General features: G+C 40.5%; 1 protein-coding gene across 18 annotated transcripts in view; it reads left to right on the top strand.

Annotated features, from left to right (window-relative positions):
- The window catches only part of NDEL1 (nudE neurodevelopment protein 1 like 1), a 60,701-nt gene that overhangs the window by 22,804 nt on the left and 13,560 nt on the right, over positions 1-24,337 (top strand). For 13 of the 18 annotated variants that reach the window (XR_004347714.1, XR_004347715.1, XR_004347712.1 and 10 more), the window contains exons 2-8: positions 2,078-2,175; positions 3,554-3,707; positions 4,620-4,768; positions 6,731-6,867; positions 9,898-10,071; positions 14,404-14,495; positions 19,691-19,842. Coding sequence is in view for 11 of the 18 variants with exons in the window: in XM_032618057.1 (XP_032473948.1) it covers positions 2,090-2,175; positions 3,554-3,707; positions 4,620-4,768; positions 6,731-6,867; positions 9,898-10,071; positions 14,404-14,495; positions 19,691-19,842 (944 nt within the window). In the remaining 7 variants the exon portion in view is untranslated. Of the gene's footprint in view, positions 1-2,077; positions 2,176-3,553; positions 3,708-4,619; positions 4,769-6,730; positions 6,868-9,897; positions 10,072-14,403; positions 14,496-19,690; positions 19,843-23,414; positions 23,492-24,337 lie in introns of all 18 variants that reach the window. The other 5 variants (XM_032618052.1, XM_032618051.1, XM_032618053.1 and 2 more) reach the window with 2 other exon arrangements.

Raw genomic sequence — 24,337 nt, 5'->3', positions numbered from 1 at the left:
CTCTTTTCAGAGAACTCTTAGGCTGATTGGTAATTTAAGTTAATTAGAAGATTGACTAATATGCCAAAAGTAATAGTAGACGATGTGGTCAGGAAAGACTTGACTAAACCCGGAAGAAGTCACAGTAGGCCGCAAAAGCATCACACTAAATGTATATATTGATAGTTACATTTTAATTTTATTCAACTAGAAGCCATTCTTGTGTCTCTTTGGTATACCTACCCTCAAGTTGAATTTGTACTGTATTTGTTCTTGTCCATGTCTTTTCCAAACATTCGTGAGTAGTGAGTCCTGCTGGATGAATTCCGTATTCTCTACAACTTCAAGTTTTAATTTACTTTTAAAATTTATTTTTGGCTGCTTTGGGTCTTCATTGCTGTGTGCGGGCTTTCTCTAGTTGTGGCGAAAGGGGGCTACTCCTCGACGCGGTGAGATGGCTTCTCTTGTTGCAGAGCACAGGCTCTAGGCGTGTGGGCTTCAGTAGTTGTGGCACGCGGGCTCAGTAGTTGTGGCGCACGGGCTCTAGAGCGCAGGCTCAGTAGTTGTGGCACATGGGCTTCGTTGCTCCACAGCATGTGGGATTGGACCAGGGCTCGAACCCATGTCCCCTGCATTGGCAGGCGGATTCTTAACCACTGCGCCACCAGAGGAGTCCCTATTAATTTACTTTTAAAGCTGGCCTTGAATTCTTGCTACCCAGTATGGATTAGGTTGAATCAATTTTGGTTTAATTTAATAAATATTATTGAATATCTGCTATGGTGCAGGCAATGTGCTGGGGTTGAAATCAGTAAGAATGATACACAGCCTAATAGGGGGAGGTGTAAGCAAATGAATTATTATGTGGTAAATATATGCATGAAAGCATATTCATGGGGGCCAAGAGTTTGGGAGATTTTAGTGCTGTCTGGGTGAGGACAGGAAATGATTTCTGGAAAAGGTGACAGCTAGGTTTTAAAGGATAAATAGGAGCTTTCTAAATGCACAAGGAAGGAGAGCTATTCCAGGTAGGGAAAATATCCAGACCTGAAGCAGAATGGTGCATTAGGACAATTTTGAACAGTATTGCTGGAATATAAAGTAGGATGCTTGGGGACAGGGTTGTAGGAGGTAAGACTGAAACACTTAGGTGTGAATCTAGGACAAGCCCCAACGTCTTTGGTATTCCATTGGGCCTGACAGTTAGTTGGGAATTTTAGGTAGCCAGTCTGAATGCAAGGTTAACTAAATATATATATATATATATATATATATATATATATATATATATATGTTTTTTTTTTTTACGGTACGTGGGCCTCTCACTGTTGTGGCCTCTCCTGTTGTGGAGCACAGGCTCCGGACGCGCAGGCTCAGCGGCCATGGCTCATGGGCCCAGCCGCTCTGCGGCATGTGGGATCTTCCCAGACCGGGGCACAAACCCGTGTCCCCTGCCTCAGCAGGTGGACTCTCAACCACTGTGCCACCAAGGAAGCCCTAAATAGATATTTTTTAACCCACTCTGAAAGCCTTGGGAGAAGAACCAAGGTGAAAGAACATTGAAGTTGGAGAATTAGTGGACTTACGGAGGAAGCTTGGGACTTAAAAGATAATTAACAGGAAATTTTTAGAAATGTAATGATAGTAAATTATTGGGAATGTGGTCCCTGATCTCCTCGAAAGGCTACCTGGTATAAAATGTTTCAAGCAGGTGTTTTGAAGCAATTGTACAACAGAGAAGGGCACGCAGCAGTAGCAACTCTTAACAGTAAGCTTGTTTTCTGTTACCTGATTCCCAGAAGATCAGTTCGCTGCGAACCAGCTGCAGGATGATTCTGTGGGGTCAACTCCCCAGAACCTAGTGCCGCCACTAGAAGCGCTTCACGTGGCTTCCCACAATGCTGGTGGTCCCTGTGAGTGGGGCAGTGAAGTGATTTAGGTGCCTGAGCTTATTGTAATAAAGAGCTAACTGCTCTTAGAATCTTTCATGTTTGACTCCCTCCAAAATGCTGCAGATTTAGTGTTGTCCCAGACTTTATACTTTTACTAAGATTCCTATGTTCTCTATTAATTTATTTTCATCTTTAATATTTCACAGGCTTTCTTGATCATGGATGGTGAAGATATACCAGATTTTTCAAGTTTAAAGGAGGAAACTGCTTATTGGAAGGAACTTTCCTTGAAGTATAAACAAAGGTAATGTTGAAAAGCATCCTAAAAATAGGAGAGGGCTTTGGAATACATAATCTCTAGTTTGTGCCTTTTTTTTTTTTTTTTTTTTTTTTTAGCAAAGCTAAATTTAGAGTTTCTGATATAGGATTGGGATTCTAGAAATAGTCATAGCATTGCTTGTATTTAAATAATATAAAAATGACATAAATCCTTATATTACTCGAATTATTAAAATAGTAAGAAAGCTGTCATTTGTGATTTCTCCTGGTAGTTTACCTCCTTTTATAAAGCTTATTACTGCTCTTGGCCATCTTTGGCCTGCTCGGTGTACAGATTCTGCCTCATTTTGGTGTTTTGGAGATTCTGATAAGCTCTCTAGGGCTTCATAGGGTAGACTTTCTTCAGGCAGGTGTTATCAGTGTCTGGAGCCAGCAAAGCTTTGAGGGAGGGGCAAGAGCTTCAGGGGTATATGGAGCATTTTATAAAATCTCAATCATTTCACTTAGTTGGGAAAACTTGTAGATAACCTTTTAAGTACCAAAACTTATCTTAAATTTCTTTTTAAAATGAAATCTTTCTAAAATATATATACATCTTCCAACTTTGGTTAACAGTTTAGTAAGACTCATCAGACTTTTTTTTTTGGGGGGCTGCATTGGGTCTTCATTGCTGTGCATGGGCTTCTCATTGCGGTGGCTTGTCTTGTTGCGGAGCACAGGCTCTAGGCTCGCTGTCTTCCGTAGTTGTGGCTCATGGGCTTCAGTAGTTGTGGCTCGTGGGCTTAGTTGCTCCGCGGCACGTGGGATCTTCCCAGACCAGGGCTTGAACCCTTGTCCCCTGCATTGGCAGGCGGATTCTTAACCACTGCGCCACCAGGGAAGTCCTGTCAAACCTTTTATTGCTATTTCACTGTTGTTGCTGAAGCCAGTTACTGTACTGTGCTAGTGGATATGGGAAGTGTGCATCTATGGCAGGGGTTCTTAGTCTTTTTGTGCCATAGGTGCCTTCATAGGCTGGGGAAAGCCTATGGACCCCTTCTCAGAATAACATTTTTAAACGCATAAAATTAAATAATAGAATTACAGAGGAAGCCAATTACGTTGAAAAAACAAATCTAAATGTTAAACTAATTTGTGGATAGTAATATGTGCTTCTTTATGAATATGTTAAATAAGAAAGGGGTGAAGTGTATAAAAAATGAATCCTTCTGAGGCTTATAATTTATTTTCATTGAATCCTGAATATAGAGTAAGAGATGCAAAATAGATGGCCTTTATTGTTTAGTATATTTTATGGTAGCATAACGTTCAGGCAAAAATTATTGAATTGATATATAATCATCTTCAGGATGATCCTTATGCTTCCTACTATAACTGATCTTTCCCGCTTTGTTTCTGATTAGCTTCCAGGAAGCTCGGGATGAGCTAGTTGAATTCCAGGAAGGAAGCAGAGAATTAGAAGCAGAGTTGGAGGCACAGTTAGTACAGGCTGAACAAAGAAATAGAGACTTGCAAGCTGATAACCAAAGACTGAAGTATGAAGTGGAAGCATTAAAGGTAATTGTGGCAGTAAAAGCTGGTGTCTCATTTGCTGGGTTTTATTAAAATGAGAAATACATTCTTTTAGGTGGAGCTTAAGAGCAGCAGGCAACATAAAAATGTAAAAAGGCCTAAAGTGAATTTTTGACAAAAACTGTTTGCTTTCATGGAACCAAGGGAAAGGTGGTTTAGAGTTCAGGAGTTCACTTGGAAACTGTAGCTGTCAGTTTTTTAGCTGTAATGTTCCTAGCTATAATATTACGTTGTAGTTCCTATATTTTCAAAAGCTGCCTGATTATTTGTTTTGACACAGTACCTTATTGTGTGGCACTTTAAAATTATATTTGTATGAAATACACATTTATTTCATTATGGTTTGCAGTCCCTTTAGTTTTGGAGTTTAGTTTTTAAAAATTCCCTTCTAACAAGGAATTTTCAGGAGTGAAAGATTAACCCCTTTTTGCTGCTCTTCCTCACATGCCTAAGCCAGATGCTTGGGGTGTTCCTGTGTCTGGGCAGTGGGGTAGATTTGGGGAAGGTGAGGTATAGGGAATTTGAACTCTTGTCAGTCAGCTTCTTTGTGCTTACCCTGGGCTGCATTCAGCCTAAGAACCCGGAGGTTCCCCCACCAAGACTGAGGTTTTTAAGGCAACGGTTTCACTATTTTACCTCTTTTCAAAGAGATCATTATTAAATTTCTTTGAGAGGAGAATGATTGACTAATTTTATATGAGTTAAGGCACTTGGAATGAATGTGTCATTGTTTTTAAATAGTGTAAAAAGGAGAGAGGGGTACCACCAACTCAGATTGTGGGTGAATCTCTTGGATCCCACCCGCCCCCGTCCCACCCCTTACTTGGGTTACATCCTTTATTAAAGAAAACTATATGTTGATGACACGTGCTTTCCTTCCTATACCCACACCTTCAGGAGAAACTGGAGCATCAGTATGCACAGAGCTACAAGCAGGTCTCAGTATTAGAAGATGATCTAAGTCAGACCCGGGCCATTAAGGAGCAGCTACATAAGTACGTGAGGGAGCTGGAGCAGGCCAACGACGACCTGGAGCGGGCGAAGCGGTACGTGAGCGGTGTGCCTTCTGTTGCAATGACAGAAGTTGGCAGTCAGTGATTAGAATTTGGTTTTAGGCTCAACCTATCACCTAGATCTTAGTTCCAGAACATTTCCTTTTGGTATTTCATGTCACCTGTAACTCGTCACATTGAAACTTACCAAAAATCCTGATCTCCCCAGGTAATGCCCTTCCAGGCTTTTCTTTCTGGTTTTCCTTCTTCCTCCTCCTTTCAGGTACCATTGTTGATCCTGTTGGTTTTTCTTTAAAACATGTCTCATTCATTCCTCCATCTTCCCTGTATGTTCTCAGTACTACCACACTTCTTGAAGGTCCTCACATCTTATACCTGAATCCTGCAGTTAATTCCTAGCTGATCTGTCTTTAAATTTTCACTGCTTTTTATTCTCTTCTGTTTTAATACTGACCAATGAATTGTCTCAAAATAATGCTTTTATTATGATTTTGCTGAACAGCCTATAGTGGCTTGCCGTTACTTTGCCAAGATTGCATATATCTATAATTAGTTGTTTCTTAACCATTCCAAACTTAATTCCTATTACTTTACAATGATTGTCTGATATTCCTTTCCTTAGTATCTGAGTGACACTTAAATGCTTGGCATGATGCTAGAGTTGAGGATACAAAGATAAGCTAGCCACTGCCCTTAGGCGTGACAGATAGGGACAATCCACGTGGTAAACACTGGTACAGAGGAATGTACAGACTGCTCCAGGGCATAGAGAAGGGCACAGCTAAAGTACTCTGTGGTAACTGGGGAAGCTGAGTCTGCAAGGAGGAGTAGATGTTAACCAGTGGAGAGAGAGATGCGAAGGCAGAGAGGCAGGAAAGTGCATGAGGTATTAATATTTCACTTTGACTGAAGTGTGTAAAGACAATATGGCTGAACAAGATGAGACTGGAAGATGTTTGGGGCCAGGTTGTGGAGAATCTTGTGCTCAGCTATGTTTGAAAGTCATTCTGTAGGCAAAGAGGTGCTCCTTAAGAATTTTTAAGCAAAGGAGTATTATCAGATTGTGATTTGGGAAGATAATACTGAGGAATTGAAAGTAGGGAGGAGGAGATGTAGGAGGAGATGTGAAGACCATTGAGGAGTAATCCAGGTGATGTATGAAGAATTAAGCCAAGGGCAGAAGGTTGGAGGAGAGCAAGTGGAATTGAGAGGCATTTTGACAGTTGACGGGAGGTGGTAAAATTGGACATGGCATTGAGCAGCGGTCCCCAACCTTTCTGGCACCAGGGACTGGTTTCGTGGAAGGCAGTTTTTCCACAGACAGGGACGGGGGTGGGTGGGGGTGGAGTGGAGGGGGTTTTCAGGAGGTAATGCGAGCGATGGGGAGTGGCAGATGGAGCTTTGCTCACTCATGCCGCTCACCTCCTGCTGGGGACCCCTGGCATTGAGAGTTCTAACTTGAGGTTAGGAAATTTTATTTCTGTAGCACATAGTGGGTAGAGGGCACATAGCAGGTACTTGTGAATGTTTGCTGAATAAGATGAGAAATGCGGGAAGAAGAAACCTTGGTAGGAAGAAAGTAAATAGAGTGGGACCTGGGACCGCGTTTTAAACTAATTCTTAGTTAATTCTTAACATACTCTAAAACTATTGAAAAGTTTTCTTCCTGAAAATATGTAAACTTCATTGACTCATGTTTAAAGTCCAATGGGGAGATATAAATTGTATGATAAGTAGGCTTCCTTTAAGAAACTTGAAGGAATTTAGATGGGAATTTAAGAGAAAAGAATACATTGAATGGCCCCGAATGGTGGTAGAGACACTAAATGCACCAGAGGTCAGAAGGGGGCGAGATCATTCTCTTTTAACTGGGCCAGGCTTTCTAGGTCAGGAAATGGCATGAGATAAACTGACAGTTTCCTTTTGTAGTAGCTATTTGCACATTATTTATTTAATTCATGGACTTTCTTTTTTTTTTTTTTTTTTTTTTTTTAGGGCAACGATAGTTTCGCTGGAAGACTTTGAACAAAGGCTAAATCAAGCCATTGAACGAAATGCATTTTTAGAAAGTGAACTTGATGAAAAGGAATCTTTGTTGGTCTCTGTACAGAGGTTAAAGGATGAAGCAAGAGGTAAAATTTATACTTAAAGAATATTTATTACCTTACTGTCCCTGAGCCAGAGTGCTAAGCTAGCTTCAGGATCAGCTTTTTAAAGCTACACGTTTGTATGCTTTTGTCAAACACAATGCTAAGTACTTTGAATCTGTTTATTCAATATCTACATCATCAACTCTAGGAGGCAGGTACTGTTATCTCCATTTTGTAGGTCAGAAAACTGAGGCACAGAGAGTTTGAGTTGTCAGTAGGGATTCAAACCCTGGTCTATTTCCTAAAGCCTTAACCATTACCACTGTGCGTATATACTGCTTGGTTTGTTTGGAGTTTTTCCTTTTTGCTTGTCCTAAGTAATTCTGTCATGCACATATTAGCATTACATATGTGTACATATTGCTGTATACATATTATACATATAGAGAATATATACTTTCTTTTAAAATTCTCCTTCCCTCCCTCTGTTTTTCTTTCATGCACGTTAGAATGCAGAATGTTGTAAAGAAGAAACAAAGTCTCTGTCAATCCCTTTATCTTGAAAGAACCCACTAAGAGTTTGGTGTGTTTCTTTCCACTCTTCCCTGTGACTATACATAAACATACCTGTATATTTTTTTCCTTTATATAATTGGAACCACATTATATATACATATATATTTTTTTCTATCCTCCTTTAATATAGTGAATGTAATCCATGCCATTAAAAAAAATCTTTTGAAACAGGTTTTTAAAAATGTATAATATTCTATTATATATGATTTTTTTTGATGGGTCCTTTATTATTGGTGGTTAATTTTTTGCTGTAAATAGTGTCCTTGTACATAATATTGGGGAGTATCTTTGATTTTCTTAGATTCTTAGAAGTGGCAAAGGATACAAGTATCTTTAATGGTTGTAATGGATGCTGCTAAATTACTTTTTAGAAAGTTGGTAACTTTACACTCTGGCAGTGACTGAGTGTCCTTCTCACAATGTTTACTAGTATTGTGAATAATAAAAACACATTCTTTCTTTCTTTCTTTTTTTTTTTTTTTTTGCGGTACGGGAGTCTCTCACTGTTGTGGTCTCTTCCATTGCGGAGCACAGGCTCCAGACGTGCAGGCTCAGCGGCCATGGCTCATGGGCCCAAGCCGCTCTGCGGCATGTGTGATCTTCCCAGACCGGGGCACAAACCCGTGTCCCCTGCATCGACAGGCGGACTCTCAACCACTGTGCCACCAGAGAAGCCCCAAAAACAGATTTTAAAATTATTTAAAAATCTATTTGAAAGTTGTAAATTGATATCATGTTGTTTTTAATTTGTAGTTCTTTGGTTACTACTTGTGAGAACTTTTTGCTAATGTTTATTGGCTCTTCTAAAAATTGTTTTTTTCATGACATTTCCTTTTTTGGGGGAGGGTTTATTCATCTGAAGAACTCATAATTTATATAATGTATAAAATATTAACTCTATCCTATTTTTAAGTTTACAATTCTGGTTAAAAAAAACCACGTAACATAAAATTTACCATCTTACCCATTTCTAAGGGTCCAGTTCAGTAATGTTAAACTATGTTCACATTGTTTTGTAGATCTCTAGAACTTTTTTATGTTGCAGAATTGAAGCTCTTTGCCTATTGAACAACAAATTCCCATTTCTCCCTTCCCCAGCCCCTGGCAACTGCAGTTTTACTTTCTCTCTCTCTTTTTTTAAAAATAAATTTATTTATTTTTATTTTTGGCTGCCTTGGATCTTCGTTGCTGTGCGCGGGCTTTCTCTAGTTGCGGAGAGCGGGCGCTACTCTTCCATGTGGTGCGCGGGCTTCTCATTGCGGTGGCTTCTTGTTGTGGAGCACGGGCTCTAGGTGTGCGGGCTTCAGTAGTTGTGGCATGCAGGCTCAGTAGTTGTGGCTCACGGGCTCTAGAGCACAGGCTCAGTAGTTGTGGCACACAGGCTTAGTTGCTCTGTGGCATGTGGGATCTTCCTGGGCCAGGGCTTGAACCCGTGTCCCCTGCATTGGCAGGCAGATTCTTAACCACTGTTCCACCAGGGAAGCCTTGCAGTTCTACTTACTGTTGTTAGGTATGACTACAGTAGTCCCTCCTTAGCCGAGGTTTAGCTTTCCATGGTTTCAGTAACCCATGGTCAGCTGCAGTCTGAAAATATTAAGTGGAGAATTCCAGAAATCAACAATTCATAAGTTTTAAATTGTGTACTGTTCTGAGTAGCAGGATGAAATTTTGCACCATCACGCTCAGTGGACATAAATCATCCACTGAGGGTCTTAGAACATATGTTCCTCAGATAAAGGAGGGACTACTGCACCCTAGATACCTTATATAAGTGAAATCATACAGTATTTATCTTTTTGTGACTGGCTTATTTCACTTATCATGTGTCCATAATGAACATGGATGTGCAAATATCTCGGTGTCCTACTTTGAATTCTTTTTGATATATACCCAGGAGTATGGTAACTTTGTATCTTTTTTTTTAATATAAGCAAGTATTCTGTAGGTCAGTTGTATAACTGGAAAAGAAAACATTAATTTTGGGTTAAAAATTGAATATTTCAAAACAAGAAAACAATTTGCAACTATTTTGACTACTTCCTTTCTAAAACAAAGTATTTCATAGGATAGTTAGAAAAAAAAAAAAAAAAAGCCAACCCATTTAAAATGACAAAAATACACTTCATTGATTTTGTAATAATCCCCAAACTACGTCATCATTTCAAAATAAATGCAAATGAGTTGGTAAAGAATATTTATTTTTGTGTCATATATGTTCACTGTGAGTTCTACTTTGGACTCTGTCCTATTTCTTTTTTCATATAGGCATAAATAATTGTTCTGTTAACTTTATAGCATTTTTAAAGTCTAAATGATCATGTAGACAGTAGGGTTGTTGTCATTTTTATTCCCCTGGAAATAAAAATTGTTAAATAGGAAATTCATTTTTGAGAAGTAATAATTTAGGAAGAGTGTCTTTATGCCATTTCAGATGTGACTTTGCTTGATGTATTTGCTTCCTCTAGTGAATATTACTACTTTTGCAACATTTTACAGATTTAAGACAAGAACTAGCTGTTCGGGAGAGACAGCAGGAAGTAACTAGAAAGTCGGCTCCCAGTTCTCCAACTCTAGACTGTGAAAAGATGGATTCTGCTGTCCAAGCATCACTTTCTTTGCCAGCTACTCCTGTTGGCAAAGGAACAGAGAACAGCTTTCCTTCACCAAAAGGTTTGTAGTGTCTTTTCTTTTTGAACCTGTGGTTGATTATCCACTTAAGAGGCTTTGCTGGTGAAGCAGGGGTTGCTAAGGTTTAAGCAATCATTTTAATTTTTTTTTTTTTTTTGGCCATGCTGTGTGGCTTGTGGGATCTTAGTTCCCCATCCAGGGATCGAACCCACGCCCCCTGCATTGGAAGCACGGAGTCTTAACCACTGGACCACAAGGGAAGTCCCTAAGCAATCATTTTAGTTTAAAAGTTGGTTAAATCTAGCACTGAGTGAAGCAGAAGGCATTGTTCTCCTAGGCCAACTCATTAGTAGGAAACAGTGAGATGAGGGCTACATTTAAGACAAGAGCAGCTTAATAAATTGAAATTTTAATAAAGGTTTTTAAGGGAAATTTATTTTTTGACTATAGCAGCAATACATGTTCATGTAGAAAAAATTAAAAACAGAAAAAATAAAATCCATCTGCAATCTTAGGGCTCAAAGTCAACTCTTATTAACACTTTGAATTTTTTTCTATTGTGTGTGCTTTTTTGTGTTTGTGCCACCTTGTTACACACAAGTTTTGGGATTGTATTTTTTTTTTAATTAATTTTTATTTGAGTATAGTTGCTTTATGGTGTTGTGTTTGGGATTGTATTTAAATGCAGTTTTATTTCTTTTGTCACTTGACATATCATGGGAGACTAGAAGGCTTTATACACAGGAAGTACAGAGACTCACTGAGTTACCATTCAGACTTGTCTTAAGATTGGCTTGGGTGGACATGTCCATTCTATAACATGCCTCAGTAGCTGCCATTTTCATAGGTGATGTTCAGAGTAACTGATGAATAGTACAGAAAGAATATGCCTTTTGCCATAAGTCAGGGTGTTTTTTTAAATCCAGGTAAGCTGAAAAACGATTTAGTAGCCACTAGATAGAACGTTAAGAATGGAACCCTGAAGCTCTCAATTGAGATTTATTTAGTTTTTGCAGCTTGGAGATCATATTTCAGCTACTTCCACAGCCCCCCTATACTTTCTTCTCCCCCAGTGGAAGCTGTCTTTCTTCACACTTTTTTTAAAAATATAGGACTTTATCTTTCAGAGTGATACGAGAAGGTTTCTGTCTGGGTGGTTAGTGCACTCCATGTTTGTGCTGCCCAATACAGTAGCTACTCCAGTGTGACTATTTAAATTTAAAATTTTTATTGATTTAAATGAATTAAAATTTAAAATTGAGTTTCTGATTGCGTTGGCCACATTTCAAGTGCTCAGTAGCCCTTGAATAGATAATTCACCCTATTTTCGTCTTTTTATGAGCTGAGGTAAGGTATGTGAAAATTCTGTATAGTTAGTTATTGATTGTACTGGTACGTGCTGACTCTGCTGCTGAGAATACAGAGCAGGCAGTATATAGATTACAGCAGTCATCAGAAGCTCTCGTTTTTCGGAATGGCTGCTTGTGTATTTGAGGACCTTAGAATTACTTGCATTTGAGAATTAACAAAGCTTTGCTTTTACGTTACTAATTAGAATTATGCAGATAAATTCTGAAAATTCTTTAGTTGAGCACTAATCAGAATAGTCTGGAACCTCAAGGGGATGTTAGTAGGACATAGAGCTTTGCTCTGGCACAGTTACGATAATGTCAGCCCTAAGGCAGTAATATTTGTCCAGACAGACAGGTTTTTCAATTGGAACTGATAGCATGAGCTTTCACTGACCTAAAAGCTGCCGTTTCATGACAAGAAAGTCTGCACAGACACAGTGAGAAGCCAGAGGTTAGAGAAATCAGTGGCAAGATTGAAGAGCTGATCTCTACGAAGTGGTCTAACTCTAATTGTGTTTTATTGATAAAATGCCTGTTTCCAAAAAGCATTCAAGACAACTTACCATAAAAGTACAGATTTAATAATACCTAAAATATAAAATTCGAGGGGAATAGGGAAAAACAAGATCCAGAAATTCCTGCCAAGAGAAGTATAGCAGTTTATTTGTATCACATTGAGCACCTGTTATGTGTCAAGTATTACTCAGGATGTGGGGAGGATAGTGGTCTAATAAGACTAAGTTGCTACCTTCATTGTGATTATATTCTAGAGGACAAGGATAGTAGCAGCAGCAGCAACAAAAGCATTTTACCTGCTGATTACAACTCTGTAGAAAGCAGATAAAAATAATAGTAACATTTATTGAGCACTTACTGTGTGCTCTGCATTTTAAAAATTTATTAATGAATTTAAACTTAACAACAACTTTATGATTTAAGTGCTATTATTAGCCCCCTTTCACATTTGGTTACTTAAGGTCACACAGTTAATGGCAGAGATGGATGTGTATCTAGCAGTTTAGCTCCAGAGCTCTTAACCGCCATGCTTTAATATCTCAAAAATAAATTGAAGAAATGTGCACGACTGAAAACCTTTGCTGAGGTGCATGAAAGAAGATGTGAATAATTTTCATGTTAAATAAATACCATGGTTCAGAATAGGAAGACTTAATTTAGTTGCAATAACCATTTTCATGTTAAATACCATGGTTCAGAATAGGAAGACTTAATTTAGTTGCAATAACCATTTTCATGTTAAATACCATGGTTCAGAATAGGAAGACTTAATTTAGTTGCAATATCCATTTTCATGTTAAATACCATGGTTCAGAATAGGAAGACTTAATTTAGTTGCAATATCCATTTTCATGTTAAATACCATGGTTCAGAATAGGAAGACTTAATTTAGTTGCAATATCCATTTTCATGTTAAATACCATGGTTCAGAATAGGAAGACTTAATTTAGTTGCAATATCCATTTTCATGTTAAATACCATGGTTCAGAATAGGAAGACTTAATTTAGTTGCAATAACCATTTTCATGTTAAATACCATGGTTCAGAATAGGAAGACTTAATTTAGTTGCAATATCCATTTTCCCCAAATCATTCAATAGTTTAAATTTCTCATAAAAATCCTAATAGGATTTTTAAAGTTGTGAAGTTCATTTTAAAGTTACTCTGGGGCTTCCCTGGTGGTGCAGTGGTTAAGAATCCGCCTGCCAGTGCAGGGGACACGGGTTCGAGCCCTGGTCCGGGAAGATCCCACATGCCGCGGAGCAGCTAAGCCCGTGCGCCACGACTGAGCCTGCGCTCTAGAACCCACGAGCCACAACTACTGAGCCCGTGTGCCTAGAGCCCGTGCTCCACAACAAGAGAAGCCACCGCAATGAGAAGCCCGTGCACCGCAACAAAGAGTAGCCCCCACTCCCCTCAACCAGAGAAAAGCCCACGTGCAGCAACAAAGATCCAATGCAGCCAAATATAAAATAAAAATAAAACTTTCTTTCTTTATTTTCTATTTTTTTGCGGTACACGGGCCTCTCACTGTTCTGGCCTCTCCCGTTGCGGAGCACAGGCTCCAGACGCGCAGGCTCAGCGGCCATGGCTCATGGGCCCAGCTGCTCCGCGGCACATGGGATCTTCCCAGACCGGGGCAGAGTAACTTTATTTTTAATAAAGTTACTCTGGAAGAGTAAATGTGCAAGAATAGTCAATAAAAGTTTGAAATAGGTTAGTAACAAGAAGAGGCTTTGCCCTTTAGGAAATATATTTTAACACTATAATAACTAAAGCAGCATATTTCTAGTAGAATAGACAAATAATTTAATGGAACTTGAAATGTATAGAGAATTCAGTGTGGTTTTAGTGCCATTTCAGATGAGATAAGTCTTTTTCACTAAATGGTGTTATGACAATTAGATGTCCATTTGGAGGGGAAAATTTTAGATATTTGATGAGTTTACTAATCTAAACTTGGTGAAAAGTTTTTTAGAAAAACATTAGGAGAAAATGTGGGGAACATTTTTATTATGTTGCAGTGAGGAAGCCCAAGGCTCCCCCCAGACCACAAAGTTGAAGAGATAAATGTCACACTGGGAAGTACAACATATTTAAGAGAAAAGGTGAATATCTATAGTGTATAGTGCCCTTGCAAATTGATTAAAGACAACCCAGTAGAAAAAAGTGCAGAGATTAAATAGATGACTTCCAGAAAAAAAGATTCAAATGACTCTTTGATTAGGGAAACAAAAATTAAAACGAAGTGACTGTCAAATTGGCAGGAAATCCAGAAATACTTGTCTAGATGTTTTAAGGGTATATGTCCTTTTAGCATTGTTTATAATGATGAAAAATTGGATATAATCTAAACATCCAGCGGAGATATTTGTGGTATCTCCACTTTATCCACAGTTTGGAATACTATACTGATTTTTCATTGAGTGTGTACTGCTTTGTAATATCAAAACCCAAATGTAAAGGGAACTGCAAGAGTAATCACTCACCTTTTATTTTTCTCTAGCTATACCAAACGGCTTTGGTACCAGTCCACTGACTCCTTCAGCTAGGATATCAGCACTAAACATCGTGGGGGACCTCTTACGGAAAGTAGGGGTAAGCCTTTAATTATTTATCACTAGGTGTTTCAGCTGCCAAGGTAATGAATTATTTCTTAATTTGCAGCGAGGGAAGAAAAAAGGATACCTTCCTGTGGTAAAGTCTGTAATTAAGCTGAGAAGCAAGAGCATCCAGTGACCAGCTGAGACTGAACACCTCCAGGGCTCAGCCTTGCCAGTGCCTCTGCAGAGGGTACCTGCGCTTAGCTCCCAGGTTCCCACTGGGCCTTCTTCATGTTCCCCATGGCTGTTACTAAAACATCGTGATTCCTCCTTCTTCCTCTAAGGCTGTGTGTCTTATACCGCCCTCTGATCCTTTTCTTTGTTCTGCCTGCTGTCCTCCTGGTCATCCCTGGGCTTTCTCTTCATAGGACTTCCGCATTGGCTCATGACATGAATTTCTTCTCTTAGTCATACACGTCTTACTGCTGCTTGGCCCCCTCAACTCCTGTGCTGTCTCCTTGGCTCTAACCTTGCATTCCAGAACATTTCAGCTTTTGGAATATTAAACTTGGTTTTGTGCTTATTCAGTTTTTTACTCTGTGTAATACCTACTCTTTGACTTTATCGAGAGCAGTACTCTTGTTTTGATTTTTCGCTTATCTCTTGCTTTCACTTTGTTCCTACTCATCTGTGATCCACGGATCGCTTACTCTGCCATTGTTGACTCATGGGCTCTTTGGCCATGGAAGAGACCTGCAGCCTGGATCAGTCAAGGAACTGGATTTCTTTCATGCATCCAGATCACAGGAAACAGTTATATGACCCTGTGGATTTTTTTTTTTTTTTTTTTTTTTTGCGGTATGCGGGCCTCTCACTGCTGTGGCCTCTCCCGTTGCGGAGCACAGGCTCCGGACGCGCAGGCTCAGCGGCCATGGCTCACGGGCCCAGCCGCTCCGCGGCACGTGGGATCCTCCCGGACCGGGGCACGAACCCGTGTCCCCTGCATTGGCAGGCGGACTCTCAACCACTGCGCCACCAGGGAAGCCCGACCTTGTGGATTTTTAAGCCACTATAAAGTTAGCATTTCTAGCATTAGTCAGTTTTCTTTCCTGTTTCCCTCAGTGACTTTTCTCTTTTCAATAATCTACCCCTGAAACTTCCCACTTTCCACCGCCCATTCACTTATTTGTGTGTGTGTGTGACTGAAAAAAGCAGAAATTGCATTATACTTTACATAAAGAAGAAATGGGAGGCCAAGATAGAAGGTCCTATTGTTACCTTTTCTGGCTCGTAAAATTATTGTCTGACCGTCAGATTAACTCTAAATCTGCATTTTAAAGTTACTATAAAAAGTAACGTGTACAAATCATTCATACATAGAGTAATCTTCCCTTACTCCTAACATAATTTCTTTAACCTAGCTGTCGTAAGAGTTGCGTTGTAACAGTGTAACCTATTTTTTTGTAACCTAACTTGAAGTAATGTGCTTGCTTTTCAGTATCTTAGCAACTTTAAGCATAAAGATGAGGAATTTAACTTACATCCTCCTAATTTTTTATTTTTTGTTCTTCTGTTGGTTATTTTTATAACTTTAAATAACATGCTTAAACCTATGTTTATGAATTTATTAGACTGTATCTCAGCTCCCTGTTGTGTGTGTGTGTCTCTGTCCCTTCTTGAGCTCTCCATTGGTTGGTTCTGAAAATGAGTCAACAGCACCTAAAATATCATGCCTACATGTGTATTATTTACTGAATAATCATAGAGGAGGAGCTGGGCTCTAGGGCTGTTTTACTTGTGCTGCTCAACAGGTGTTTCAAGCATTTTGTTCTTTACCTATTATTTACTCAAAACCATATTAGGTTTTTTCATATTTGTATCACAGTTGACATGTATGTCTTTTTCTTAACATTTTTTTAAATTGGCCATCTTTTTTATTATTTTCACTGCAAAACAATTTTTACAAGATCACAATAAAATAAATAAAAAGAAAAAAGCTAAAATCCTGTCATTTCAACGAATTCAACCATTTTTATTTATTTTTTTATTTTTTTATTTTTTGTGGTACATGGGCCTCTCACTGTTGTGGCCTCTCCCGTCGCGGAGCCCAGGCTCCAGACGCGCAGGCTCAGCGGCCATGGCTCACGGGCCCAGCCACTCCGCGGCATGTGGGATCTTCCCAGACCGGGGCACGAACCCGAGTCCCCTGCATCGGCAGGTGGACTCTCAACCACTGCGCCACCAGGGAAGCCCCCATTTTTATTTTTTAAAATTACATTCAGCCTTTGTATGCATATATAATTTGTATATCATTGGATATTTTTGTTATCATGGGTCTTACTTAGCATTTCTGATTACCTTTGTTTTCTTGTGGAGGGAAGAAACATACACTTTCTTTGCTATATCTTGTATCTTCCGGTTTCTTATTTACTGAGTGCTCTGATATGCTTCTAGGGCTGCTGCACTGCTGTCAGCCTTGAATTTCTTTTCATTATACTCCTGGGTTAGTTCTGCCTGTTCCTGGACCCCATGTTGTCATCTTCGTTCCCTGTTTTGCTTTAGTACCTTAAGTAGTTTATTTAGAAATGGTGCATGAAAGTTGAACTTAGAGTCCTTGCATTGTTTACACATTCAGCTGACAGTTTGTCTTTTAAGGTGTCGTTAGAATTTTTGGTCTGCTGTTATCCTCCAGCCCCTGCATACTTTTATGAATATTTCATTTTCTACTTCTTCACACTACTTTGTCCACTGACTTCACCTGGAAGCCCCATTCCCACTCTTGCATCCTCTTCCACTGAGAAATCAAGGCCATCTATTTAAACTTTGTTTTCCTCTCTTAACCTTCTTTTAGTACTCTCCTATTATTACCTCTGTGGCTGTTCTTCCTTTTTATCTCAGTGGTAAAAGTATCACATTCCTCCCATGGCTAATTTTGTCCCTCTGTGCTTTGGATCTCATTCCTTCCAGCCTTCTCATCTTTATGTCTCCTGTATCTTCAGACTTTTACTATATGTTTTAATATTTATATGCAATATTTATATATAATGTATTACATATATATACTTTATATTTACTATTTCTACTTTATATCTAATATTTATATATTACATATTATACACTTTTTAAACCTTAAGAGCAAAAATAAAAGCAGCTATTCTTTCCTTTTACCCTGCGTCTCTCTTTAGCTGTCATTCTGTTTCTCTTTTCCCTTCCCAGCCGAGTTTTTGAAAGCATGTCTCCATTTATTGTTAGCATTTTTGATGGCATACACACTCCCCAGATAGCCTAGTCTGGGCTATGTTTCCTGCTCACTCCACTCAAATTGCTCACTGATGATCTCAGTGCTGTCAAATCCAAGGGATGCTGTTCTGTCCTAATTTTACTTGAAACATTCAACACTGACTTATTTTTTTGAAATGGCCTTCTTTTCTCTGCTTTTCTGATGCTGTGTCACTGTGTCACGTCTGCTTGCCTTCCTGCCTGTTCCTGTTGGTCACCTTGTTGGGTCTTCATCTGCCCACCCTTTCGGTGTTGATTTTGCTCAGAGTTCTGTCCTTACCTTTCTGATCTTCTTCACAACCACAGTTTCATCTCCTACTTGGTGTGGATATGGTCTAAATCTTGATTTCTAGGCCACTGTGTTTGACTGCCAGACCCAGTGCTTGCGTTAGGCTGTCTCACCGACACCTCAGATACAAGTTGTGCCTGTTGTATGACAGATTCTCAGCAAATATCAGGACAAATAAATGAGTGTCTTGAATATAGGAAATTAATGGCTCTCAATTTTTGTTGTGTATGTGTCTATTTAAGAAGATGCTGAAAAAATGCTTATTCAGAGCTTGTCCAACAAGGTCACCACCTCTCTTCCTTCTTTCGTTGTTATTTTACTAGGTTATGGTACTTTTGTTTTAAGAAAGGAGAAGAGAAAGAAGTTTCAGTCTGTTTCTGTTGCTCTGTCTTAATAGCTGTTGTTGAAATGATGGGGGGAGGGTTCTCAGAGTGGAATATGTTATCTGTGGATTTAATTTTTTTAAATTTTATTTTATGCATTTATTTTTGGCTGTGTTGGGTCTTTGTTGCTGCGTGTGGGCTTTCTCTAGTTGCGGTGACGGGGGCTACTCTTCATTGCGGTGCGTGGGCTTCTCGTTGCGGCGTGCGGGCTTCTCGTTGCGGTGGCTTCTCTTTTTGTGGAGCACAGGCTCTAGGCACATGGGCTTCAGTAGTTGTGGCACGTGGGCTCAATAGTTGTGGTGCACGGGCTCAGTTGCTCCTCAGCATGTGGGATCTTCCCTGACTAGGGCTCAAACCCACGTCCCCTGCATTGGCAGGCAGATTCTTAACCACTGTGCCACCAGGGAAGTCCCTGTGGGTTTAATTTATCTATGTATTCCACATTCCTTAGTGTCATGGATAATAGGATTGGACTATTTTTTGTCTTTTTTTTTTTTTTTTCGGGGAGAGGGGTTTGATTTGGTAAAGGGGGAGGGGTTTGATTTGGTAAAGGGGGAGTTGGTGATATTTGTGAGCAGTGGAAATTGATGAGAAACTTCTGTTCTCTTCATGTCATCTGTTGGTTTGTAGAGCCTGGCACTGACCAGGTGTTGTGGTGACAGGTGCTAAGCAGGCACTCAGTTTAGAGGTAAATGCTAATGGGCTGGTGTCATTTTCAGGTGAATTATTTAATTATAGACGAAGGGTATTAGACGTTTTATAGTGTGCTCTCAGAAGTAGAATAGCATTTAACTTCATGTGAGGTGTTGTAAATGAACTTACCCATTCTGATACAGTAGAAATGACTAACCTGAAGCCCTAAAGAAAGAATTGGCCGCTTTAAAAATTTTTCAAGTGATGTTTTTGCATTCTTTAAAATGCTTGCTCCCAAAACACACACACGCACACACCCAACTAGCCAACTAACAGTCCACAACTTAGAAAGAAACAGTGGATAGGGCCAAGAGACCTGGGATACATCTCTGTATACTGTGCCACATTTTTCTTAGTTGTAAGGTGAGGATTATATCTGTATCCCTCAGTAACACTGAGAGAAGTGTATATTCTGAGTTCATTAGAAAGGGAGTCAGCATAAATATTCCCTCTTTCTATTAGAAAGGTGATTGATATGGCTTAAACAGCCACCATTATCAACTGAGAGAATAAGATTTGAGTCTTGAAATAGAAATGGTTTGAAATGCAAATTTTTATGTGCAGCTACTGTTTTGACAACCAAATCATTCCTTCTTCCTTTTGTAGGCTTTAGAATCCAAATTAGCAGCTTGCAGGAATTTTGCAAAGGACCAAGCATCACGAAAATCCTATATTTCAGGGAATGTTAACTGTGGGGTGATGAATAGCAACGGCACGAAGTTCTCTCGATCAGGGCACACGTCTTTCTTCGACAAAGGGTAAGTCTTGGAAATTCTAAACGTTAATTTTTTGGGTAGTGAAGTTGCCCATTATTAATTGAGCTTGTTGAACTTTGAAAAGATAAACTCAGTTTGATAAACCTACCTGAAGCGTTATCATTGAGATCTTAGGGGACATGAAGTCTGTTGTCTTCTAGTCCCCATGGAGTCTGTTGCCCTGGGAACCCTGACTCTGAAGCTTCTGTCCTGGGAAGCAGACTCTTGAAAGGCAGCTGTGTTAGACTCTGGGGATTTAAAGATGACTATGATACAGTCCTTGTGCTCAAGGTGCTTACAGGCTAGTAGACTTTCTTGGCAAATATTTGTTAAGAGTAGAAGAGAACGTGATGGTCATGTATGTGTGAACTCTTCAACAAACCTTCTGTCTGAAGATTTTAGAAAAATATAAAACCACTGGATCAAGTACAGTTTAGGAGATACAAGTTTTGTATAATGTGAACATGCTTTTTGGGGAATTGAGAATTAAAAAAAATTGTAAGATTAAAGCGGTGGTACATCCTTAATACAAAAAATATGTCAGTTGGTACAGAGTATATAAAGTAAAAAGTGTTTTCCGTTTTCACAGTTTTTGCATCCTTATGGTTATTCCTAGGCATGTAAAATCATATTTTTATGCATCTGCTATACACTTTTAAAAACTTACGGGCTACTTTATTTTATTTATTTAATTTATTTATTTTTGGCTGTGTTGGGTCTTCGTTGCTGCGCGCGGGCTTTCTCTAGTTGCGGCGAGCGGGGGCTACTCTTCGTTGCGGTGCGCAGGCTTCTTGCTGCGGTGGCTTCTCTTGTTGCGGAGCACAGGCTCTAGGCACATGAGCTTCAGTAGTTGTGGCATGTGGGCTCAGTAGTTGTGGCTCGTGGGCTCTAGAGCGCAGGCTCAGTAGTTGTGGAGCACGGGCTTAGTTGCTCCACGGTGTGTGGGACCTTCCCGGACCAGGGATCGAACCTGTGTCCCCTGCATTGGCAGATGGATTCTTTTTTTTTTTGGCTGCATTGGGTCTTCGTTGCTGCACACGGGCTTTCTCTAGTTGCGGCGAGCGGGGGCTATTGGTGCGCGGGCTCCTCATTGCGGTGGCTTCTCTTGTTGCGGAGCACAAGCTCTAGGCACGCGGGCTCCAGTAGTTGTGGCTTGCGGGCTCTAGAGCGCAGGCTCAGTAGTTGTGGTGCGTGGGCTTAGTTGCTCCACGGCACGTGGGATCTTCCCGGACCAGGTCTTGAACCCATGTCCCCTGCATTGGCAGGTGGATTCTTAACCACTGCGCCACCAGGGAATCCAAGCAGACGGATTCTTAACCACTGTGCCACCAGGGAAATCCCTGGGATACTTTAAATACTGCTCTACAATATGCCTGTGGTGACTTATATTGCCAGTATCTTTCCGTGTCAGTACATATTGTTCTACTCAATTAAAAAAAAACAAACCAACAAAATGCTGCATGCATATACTCTTGTATGGGTGTGCCTTGGTCTAGGTAACTGGTTAGGACCTATGGTCTGAGATGCTGACCGTGTGACTTAAGGTAGCTGGTAGTGGAGCAGCAACGGAGGCACCAGTGGTCCCTTGCCACACTGTCTCTGCTTTGAGTCATAGAGGCAGCTTGTCCTTGTTCTGTGAAAGCAATATAGAAATTTTCACAACTTCTTAAAGGAACTTGTATTTTCTGCTTTCCTCAGTGGCACATTTGTGGAGGCCTTGATTTGATACATAGTCCACTCTAAAAAGCTTTTTGTGTTCATCCTTGTGGAGTGGAGTGTTCTGGTTTTTCTCTCTCCCTTAAGAGAATTCTACCTTGAAGTATATGTATTTCATTAAGGAGCACATTCTAAAATAATATATAAATCAGGGCTTTCTTTATACACATTTCATTAAAAGCACATTCTAAAATATCAACATATAAATCAGAACTTTATTCTAACCGTTGAGGAGTGTCATTTTTTTGTTCTGTTTTTTTTTTTTTTTTTTTTTTTTTTTGTGGTACGTGGGCCTCTCACTGCTGTGGCCTCTCCCGTTGCGGAGCACAGGCTCTGGACGCGCAGGCTCAGCGGCCATGGCTCATGGACCCAGCCGCTCCGCGGCATGTGGGATCCTCCCGGACCGGGGCACGAACCCGCGTGCCCCGCATCGGCAGGCGGACTCTCAACCACTGCGCCACCAGGGAAGCCCAGAACAAATTTTTAATTGTATTCTTTCTGTTAAGAATGAAATATGGTTTTGTGGGTTGGCTTTTTCTCACGTGTTTAGTTTACATGGTAAATGGATTGTATATGCACACTCAAATATTAACCTATTCTTGCTCGAGTTACGTTTGTAGTTGCCATCTTCCTGAGGATAACTCTCGTGTGGGTTTTGCTATGTTCTTACTTCCTTGCTGCTTTGCTTTGATTCTGGCTTCCTTTTGGCCTGCCTGGCTTTTTACCTCTGGCCTTCCTTCCTGCTCACCTGGTGACTAGATAAAAACCATGATGGCATATACCTGCTGCAAAAGGAAGGGGTAAATATCCCCACTCCCAGCTCCATTATTAGACCTGGCTGGTTAAAAGCATAAATGACAGTTCTTGTAGAAGTGTAGCTTGTAGTTTCAGCATGAGAAGAAGCTTTGCATTTAAAAAAAGCCTTTGGCTCTAGAACTTGCCTGCTGCCTCTCACTCCTAAGGAGTCTGTCTGTAGCACTGTTACTGTTTGGGAGAGTTTGCCGAAGTTGGTTTGCGTGCGTGTGCACGTATTGAATGTGTGTGTATACACTGTGCGCTCCTGCTTCCCTCAGAATCTTGAGATGAAGCAACGCCTTACCACGTAAACATAAAGCCTTATTGTTATGTATTGCTTTATGGGATCTGAAAATAGTTTGTAAGTTCTGATTAGTTGAGGGCTTCTTGGAGTCAGGATTTTATCTAGTCTGATCACTTCAGTCCCTAAAATGCGGGTTGCTGGGCCTACTTCCCTTTTGTTGCTGTTTCCTCCAACTGCTACCAGCCGTTCATATCACTCATCCAAAAGGACACCAGTTCACATGCAGTGCAGTCATTTGAGTTCTCTCAAAAATGTTCTTGGGGCTTCCCTGGTGGCGCAGTGGTTGAGAGTCCGCCTGCCGATGCAGGGGACACGGGTTCGTGCCCCGGTCCGGGAGGATCCCACGTGCCGCGGAGCGGCTGGGCCCGTGAGCCACACCTACTGAGCCTGCGCGTCTGGAGCCTGTGCTCCGCAGCAAGAAAGGCCGCGATAGTGAGAGGCCTGCGCACCGTGATGAAGAGTGGCCCCCCGCTTGCCACGACTAAAGAAAGCCCTCGCACAGAAACGAAGACCCAACCCAGCAAAAATAAATTAATTAATAAACTCCTACCCCCAACATCTAAAAAAAAAAAAAAAAAAAAAAAATGTTCTTGTTTTCTCCATAGCTTTTGTTTAGCTTCTTACCTATCACTTGTCCTAATTTTGTAAGCCAGTCTGATTTCTTTTGGGTTGGGTGTAGGTGAACGTAAACTAATTTTAGGGCATGGTGTGAAAATAGTATTTGTATTACTGTTTAATATTTTTTCCTTTCTTTTACTAGGCAAGAAAAAGTTATATTTCCCACGTTGTTCATGGGTAACTGAACTTGTTTGCTGTGCTCTTTCATTCTTAATCATGGTGTGTGGTGGAAGACAAGTTAACATTAACAAACTGGTTTTACTAACTGCATGGGGCTGACTGCTTTAACCAACTTCCAGCCCATGAGTGAGCTTTCGAGTTCCTGTTTGATTTGACTGTGCACCATTATTATTGGTTCAGCTGTGCAAAACAAAAACAAGTTAGCTGTAGTGGTCCTGGGGCGGTTGTGAAGTGCTCTGATGGTACTCCTGTTACAGGTGGGAGTGTGGTAGAGATGACGCCAGCCGTCTTGGGGCGGGGGGTTGGGGGTCACTGCCAGGCCCTGGGACCCGCATATGACTGCCTCCACGGGCCTGGGGTGCTTCCTGTTACCCAGTGTCTTCTGTTTTCTCAAAGCAGCACTAATGATATTGGATTCTTGCTGTGTGGGGACTTTCCTCTGTGCTCACGCTTGTGTTCCCTCAGGACACTGGAATGGTAGATGGGGACGTGTATAAGGGCTGCCTTCCTTTTGAGGAATGTAAATTTCAGTTTGCAGCGCCTGTGCCGAGGACTGGCGCTGTGCTGAGCTTCCATTTATCCATATAGCTGGAAGACTCGGGTCTGGAGTGTGTCTGCCTGCTCTCCTGAATTAGCTCTAGCCCAATCTCTTCCTTTTCTGTCCTGCCCTCTCAGTTGTACCTGTCCTTGCTTTGACAGATTTAGTCCCCATGCTTTATCTATATGGTGTTAAATTATTATCCTCCTGACCAGCTTCTAAACATGCATTGGTTCTTTTCCCTCTTTCACGTCTTCTGTTGCCATTTACAGCTGACCTTAGTTCCTTATCTTAGCTGGATTCTCTATTTTTCAGACTCTTAAACTAGATTTTTGTGGTATGATCAG

The sequence above is a fragment of the Phocoena sinus genome, chromosome 20 (assembly GCF_008692025.1).
Source record: "Phocoena sinus isolate mPhoSin1 chromosome 20, mPhoSin1.pri, whole genome shotgun sequence".
Taxonomy (NCBI): Eukaryota; Metazoa; Chordata; class Mammalia; order Artiodactyla; family Phocoenidae; genus Phocoena; species Phocoena sinus.
The sequence above is the reverse complement of the archived record's forward strand: the minus strand, read 5'-3'. Positions and strand labels throughout refer to the sequence as shown.